A 7,567-nucleotide genomic window follows, 5' to 3' on the forward strand; every position below is an offset into this window, starting at 1 on the left:
GCCGGAGGCGGAGAGTATGTTTTCGCTTCGTCCCGCTGTGTGTTCACCTCCCTCCTAGACAAGCTAACATTGGTCAAGCTCCACGTGACACGTGTCAATATGTTGACACCAATGCCTTTGATTGGCTAGAGGGACTCATGACGAAATAAAATCCTATAAATAGGTGTGTCACTTCAAAAAGCCATTTACAAATCACCCGTCCGTGCGTGTGTGTGTCCCTCTGAGAACACCTAACATTGGTCAAGCAAAGGCGCAGAAGGCCAAAGCTAAGAAAGCATACTCATCTACAACAGTAACACAGAAGAGGACTATAGAGTTGAATTGATCCCACAACAAGGCCGAAGTCTTAATACTGTAACAATTAGCCACCTTGATCAAATACATTATGTAGCACTAGAGAAAACTGACATAGATCAAATACACCAATCAATTGCTGAAACTGTTCAAGACAATGAAGATGAAGAAGACAGACAAGCATTTGAACAAACCAGTCAATTACGACGACTCCCATATGACACATTGCTTCAAGAAGAACATTTTTTAGATGCAGACACTACATATTCAGACGCCCCTGCAGAACACCAAAAACCACGCGCATTCTACCAAGACGACCCGTTCTACCAAGACGACCCGTGCTATTAAAATAGCACGGGTCTGCTGGCGGAGACTTGTGCTCCGAGGAGCACATTTTCTAGTTAATTATATTAATTATATTAATTATTAGCGCAAGTAGCAGATCGACAAGCTCAACACACGTTTCGAGCTTGCAGATCTGCTACTTTTGATGCTTTTGTGTGACGCTGTAGTAGGCCTATGATCAAGTAGGCCGTTTATTACGAAAAAACACAAAAGGTTGAACACGTAGATAGGAGGATTCTGCCCGACAGCGACGAAATCGGAGCACTTCTTCCACCATCGCCAAGTGGAGACTTATAAGAGGTGAGGATTCCTTGTTCCCCCCAGAGGAACCCTGGGGGTTTCAGCTGCCAGGAAGTGCACGTTGAAGAACATGTACTGTTCTTAGAATACATAAATCAGGGCTTCCCAGACTTTTTCAGCTCAAGACCCAAAAGAGAATCTGGTGTCTCCCCCAGAACCCAGACTTACAAAAATACATTATGAATGAATCACTTGAGCCCTGTTGCCGTAAATAAGAAAATTATGATATATATATATATATATATATATATATATATTTTTTTACTTTTTCTTAAAATGTTTTGAACATTAAAAAACAATCATTATGGTAGCAAATCAAGACCTATACAAATCAGGCTGCGACCCAAAATGGGGCCTCGAGTTGCGACCCTATGTTTGGGAAACACTGTCACTGTAAATGGTTGATCAAAAAGGTTTATGTCTGTCCGCCTCATCACTACATAGATGTGTGGTCAAACAGAAGGACCGTCACCATATGGGTTTATAAGCCAAAATCATATTGTAATAAACACAAAATACAACAAAAACAATAAGAACCACAACGATTATTAGCAGCAAACGCATAGGTGAACACAAACCTCTATAGTCTGTAAAAAAAAGAAACAGCCAGCATTGGGGCAGATCTATAAGATCTTCTGGAATTTTACTCCAGCTATGTAGCATAGTAACTGAATGCAGCTTCATCATGTTTTAATTTTTTAATCCTAGAAACTATCAAACCTTGGTGATTTTAAAAGTCTGGACTCTTCATAGTCTGGATGGGAGAAAGTCAGAGATGTATTTTGGCCCTAAACCATTATGTGATTTGTAGAGGAGAAACTGTATTTCAAAGTGGATTCTATGATACCCTGGCAGCCAGTGTAGAGACCCTGAGAACCTGATGTAATGTGTTCAGCTTTCTAATACTTTTTTTCTTTCTTTCATCTTTCCTCTGGCAGCAGCATTCTGAAAGAGCTAAAGCTGCCTAAGTGCTTTTTTGGGAAGGCCCGAGAAAAGACTATTACAGTAGTCTAACCCAGTACAACTAAATGTAGGCCTATAAGAATGAATATTCAGATCATTATACTGTAAGTTTCACTCTTTCCACTGTTATCTCCACACCTATGTAATTTAGTTGTATAATTCTGTAAATCTAATCTAACTGCAGAAATCTTGTCTTATGTGGGTCCTGGGCACAACATATTTTCAAATGGGGGTCCGTTGCCTAATTACGTATCAATTTGGGGGTCCTTGATGTGAAAATGTTTGAGAACCAGTGGTCTAACTTACTGCCAATGAAAGTATAGTAATAAAATATAAAATACAAATGGTGCCAAGAGTTCTCATGGGTGCCCACTCTAACTCTTATCCCCAGTATTGGCCAGGTTACTGCATGGGTGAAATAGGTTCTTCATCTGTCTCTCCCCCTCTCTACCTTTAACTGCCCCCCCCCCCCCCCTCTACACTTTCACTTTTTTTAATGTAGTTTTTTATATGAAAGTGCAGTACTATCTCCTGAGCAGGACACAAATTATCAGAAAAGTGAGCCATAGTGTACGGAAACAAGTTCAGAACCTGTTTTAATGTGTTACCCAGTGCAGCATGGTTTGGTTAGTTCTTAGTCAAAAATAGTTATTATACGTAATACTGTACTGTGTGTCAAGTTCTTCTACTGCCCAGAATCCCTGTTATTGGTTGTAATGTGGGAGGAGTATTAAATGAGAAGTTCACCCCAAAAATGACTTATTTTCTATCAATTACACACCCCATGAAGCCTTTGTCACATTCCCAATAATTTGATGAGCGGCGGAAAGATGCTAATGTCTCCGGTATATAGGAGACTCCGCAAGTCTCCTACCGGAGGTCATGAAATTATTGGCTTAGGAATGCGACAAAAAGAAAATAATCTCCATGAATTCAAGACTTCGGGGGGCATGAAATTGGTTGAAAATAAGTCATTTTTGTGGTGAACTACTCCTTTAATTATACAGTATCACAAACTTTAGCTGGGTTTGCAGAATAATGGACTTCAGGCTTTACTTTAACAACATGAGACAATCAAATACAAATGGGCCACAGACGGTTCCATTTCCATTTACAAGAATCTCACAGTACAGTAATGTAATATAAAGGTTACTGTTTCGACAAACAAAGTGAAATGCCAACAGCTCATTATTATGAGTTGTTCTGGGTAAGAGAGGCTCAGCTAATTGCCTTAAAACGGCAATCCAGAACTTCCAGTATATATACTATAGATAAAATATTATTCTAATCAATCTGTATCGTACATTGTTACAGGAAACAAGCCCTCAGGGCTTTTTGTGTTATCCTTTTAGCATTATTATTGTACAGCTGTACCTGGAGGTGGTCTCCCTACTCTTCCATTGAGACATTTAGACCCTGGTGTCAGGTGGGACAGAGGGCCGTGAGGGCATTGCAAGTGGGCCCCCAAATAATTGCCAAAAGACTACTATTTTAATGATAATATAACATTAATATTAAAAAGTGATACCAATAGATAAGAACCTAAAGTATACTACGTTGGTTCCATTGATCCAAGGTGGGGCACAATCAATCGATTGATCATTAACCCCCCCCCCCCCAAGGACCCCTGGGGGTCCCCGGACCCCACTTTGAGAACCACTGACCTATTACATCCCGCGGGGGAACTTCAGTTTTCAGCTTTACCCAGCTGAGTGCTGCCCGCAGAATGGGGAAAAGTTTAGGGTTAAGGGCCCTATCTTAAACCAAGAGTGGCTAAACCCACTAATTGGGGATTTAGCATTGCGCAAGGGGCGTTCCCATGCGACGTTTGCGTCATACACTCTAGCCTTTGATTGCCTTCCAATAAAACCATATTTGATAATCCCTACATGCCCAGTGCAGGCACGCTCTACCAAACAAATTTGGCATAGCGGATGGTTTTAGAATCCGCTATATGTGCTTTCAAAAATGTGTGTAGCATGATAGCAATTTTAGGGAAAGCGCAACAACACGCCCACGGCCACACCTCCAGGCGCAAATAACGGAGTCGGCATAATGTATAGCGGGTAGTGCGGCCATAAGATACCGTTTAGGGACAGTGGCAGCTGCCTTGTGCGTAATTCACGGGTAGCGGGTAAGGCTTAGCTTAGAAGTGTCTTGCTCAGCGACACTTCAACACAAGGGCTGGAATGGTACCTGGGACCTACGGGACTTCTGAGTTCCCCGATGGGCTCTCCCAATAGTTCTCAAACTTTTTTCATGGCAAGGACCCCCAAATTGACACATATTAGCCAGCGAACCCCCATTTGAAAAGATATGCCAGGGAACCCCAATTTGATACCATTTTGATCTCTGGGACCCCCCCAATCTACGCTGTAGTGTCATCAGTGTTAATTTAACTCTAAGAGGGTACAAATGGAAATATAAAAGGTTCCATTTGTATCAAACCACCCTACCACCCTACAGACACTTAAGAGTCCATGTGGTTTTCTAACAATCAATCATTTGGCTGGGGACCGGCTGGAACCCTCTGAAGGACCCCTGGGGGTCCCCGGGCCACACTTTGAGAACCACAGCTCTTACCATTCAGCTATGGCCACCCCAAACACGGCCCTTACTAGAGCGGTAGAAATGTGGTGTCCCATAAGGGAGGTAGAAAATAACTTTTATGATTAAAGCAAATACTCTTGCAACAAGATAACCTAACCTTTTGTGTCTTGGTGAGAATATAACACATTCCAGATTAAATGATTCATTATAGTCTATTCCTAATGTCATTGAGTTATGTCATTGAGTTAAGGGAAGATGAAATAGTTGAATTAAAATATTATAGAGTAATTAGATAGACAGATATAGATAGATAGATAGGTAGGCATGCATGCACGCACGAACGCACGCATGCACGCACACACGCGCACACGCACCCGCACACGCACACGCACACGCACACGCACACGCACACGCACATGCACACGCACACGCACACACACTTTGTATTACTTGTGAGGACATCAACATTTTAGGACAACGATTTCATGAATGGCATTTTTTAAATTTGGGGCATTTTTAACTGTAAGTGTAAAGCCGAAAAATAGCAGATCTACAAGCTCACAACGTTGTAGATCGGATATTTTTTGGTGCACGACATCAGGCCAGCGCAACACAGCACAACTAAGTAGCCTAAATCAGGTTGTTAACCTCTAAATGTCTAATCCTAATCCTAACCCCAACCTAACACCACACTCACACACACACACACACACACACAACACACACACACACACACACACACACACACACACACACACACAGACACACACACACCACACACACACACACACACACACACACACACACACACACACACACACACACACACATACACACACACACACACACACACACACGCACGCACGCACGCACACACATAACGCACACACATATACATACACACACACACACGACATGCACACGCACGCTCGCACCCCCCCCACACACGCACCCCCCCCACACACACACACACACACACACACACACACACACACACACACACACACACACACACACACACACACACACACACACACACACACACACACACACACACACACACGCACACGCACACGCACACACACGCACACACGCACACTTTCAAGGTTAAAAACCCAGTGTTTTGGGGATCTTTCAGCAGAATATTTCCAGCCTGCAGTGCAGTGTGTGAATGAGGACTGACTGACCATATGCTGTGAACAGTCTCTCCATCATGCAGACCTTGTGTCGAGGCTTGTGGCGGCGCGTGCCATTTTGTAACAAGGCGGCGGACGGCTCATAGGCTGCGGCTCATGGGCTGCGGCTCCCACACACACACGCACACACGCACGCGCGCGCGCACGCGCGCACACACACACACACACACACACACACACACACACACACACACACACACACACACAATATGCGCATCTCGCAGCGGATGGTTTCCGATAAAAACCCCAGTGTTTGCTTTAACTGCTCTTTCATCATCGGGGTGTCAGTAAGCCCCCCCCCCCCCAACACACACACACACACACACACACACACGCGGCACGCAGGCAGGCGCGCGCACACACACACACACACACACACACACACACACACACACACACACACACACACACACACACACACACACACACACACAACTGAAACAAACTACACTTCCTTGGCTTGTGCCAGTGCGCTGCGGAGAGAGAGAGAGAGAGAGAGAGGAGAGAGAGAGAGAGAGAGAGAGAGAGAGAGAGAGAGAGTGGGGGGGAGGGAGGGAGGGGGGTCGAGAGGAAAAAAGGGCGGAGGGAAGGGAGGGGGCAGCAGCAGGTAAAGTGATAGAGATGGAGAGAGAAGAGGAAGAAGGGGAGGGAGGGAGGGAGGCAGCCGTGAGCGCATGCGCAGTGGCCCGCCATCCCCTCCGCATCGCTTCTTCCCCTCCCCCCTCTCTTCCCCCGCCCCCCCCCCCCCCACACCCCTCCACCACCCCAGCCCCCACCCACCTCACCACCACCCCCACCAATCCCACCCTCTCCCTCACTCTCGTTCTCTCTTCCTCCCTCCCTCCCTCTCTCTCTCTCTCTCTCTCTCCCTCTCTCTTTCTGTGCAGCATCAGTACCACTAGGTTGTGTACTGCTGCTCGGCTGCTCGGCTGCGGGGCCACAGACTGCGACCACCGCACCAATACACCCAGGAAGGAGGAAAGGACAGGACACCATAGGAAGGAAAGGAAAGGACAAGAAGAAGAAGCAAAGGAAGGAAAGGAAGGAAGAAAGAAAGAAAAAAAAAAAGATACACGGGGGATAACAAAAAAAACGAGAAGGAAGAAATTATATCCTACAACCGCGGGAGGAAAAAAAAAAAAAAGAAGACCCGAATATACAGACTTTCTTCTACATCCGCCGGTAGAGACGCATTATTAGGCCATATAGCTGCTGCTATACCCGCACCCTAACGGGTTGAATTGAAGAGAACATAGAGGCCTAGGCTGTGTGTGTGTGTATATACATATATATCTATATATATATACATATATCTATATATTTATCAGAGGTGTTTCGGTCGAAGATAAAAGAGCTGAAAGAGGAAGACGTCGGACGGACCATCATCATCATCCAGACAGACAGCAGCACTACGGCATCATGAAGGACCGCACGCAAGAACTACGAAGTGTAAGATGCGTTTTTATTATTCATAGGCTATATATTTATTACCGTGACCACCATACTATGCCTTCCTATAGCACCGTCTCTCTCTCTCTCCATCTCTCTCTCTCTCTACCCCCCCTCTCTCTCTCTCTCCATCATGGTCGTATATATTCCCTTCATCAAGCCATCGGGCCACGCATGGCCACCACTGCTAACTATAGCACACATAGGCTATAATATTACGTTTAAAAAAAACCCATTGTATAGCCTATAGCCTATAACCTAAAAACGGATATATATGTATTAAGCCTATATATATATATAGATAATAATCCATCATCATGGGGCCTGTTATAGCTCTGGCTGGCGGTTATAAAACAGCGACCGCGGGGATACTGTATATCACCAAAAAAAAAAGCCAGCATGAATGAATTGTTAATACAAATGATTATGATAGCAGTGATGACAGGATGACAGGCTGTACTGCCGCTGAC

General features: G+C 44.8%; 1 protein-coding gene across 1 annotated transcript in view; it reads left to right on the plus strand.

Moving 5' to 3' along the window:
• Window positions 1–7,023: 7,023 nt before the first annotated feature.
• Window positions 7,024–7,567, plus strand: part of stx1b (syntaxin 1B) — a gene marked incomplete at its 3' end in the record, with an annotated part of 82,542 nt that continues 81,998 nt past the window's right edge. Inside the window, exon 1 of the mRNA XM_080446769.1 lies at window positions 7,024–7,097. Coding sequence (XP_080302895.1) covers window positions 7,068–7,097 — 30 coding nt within the window. The 5' untranslated portion in view covers window positions 7,024–7,067. The remainder of the gene's footprint in view (window positions 7,098–7,567) is intronic.

This window comes from Gymnoscopelus braueri (assembly GCF_963280865.1).
Source record: "Gymnoscopelus braueri genome assembly, chromosome: 13".
In the NCBI taxonomy this organism is placed as follows: domain Eukaryota; kingdom Metazoa; phylum Chordata; class Actinopteri; order Myctophiformes; family Myctophidae; genus Gymnoscopelus; species Gymnoscopelus braueri.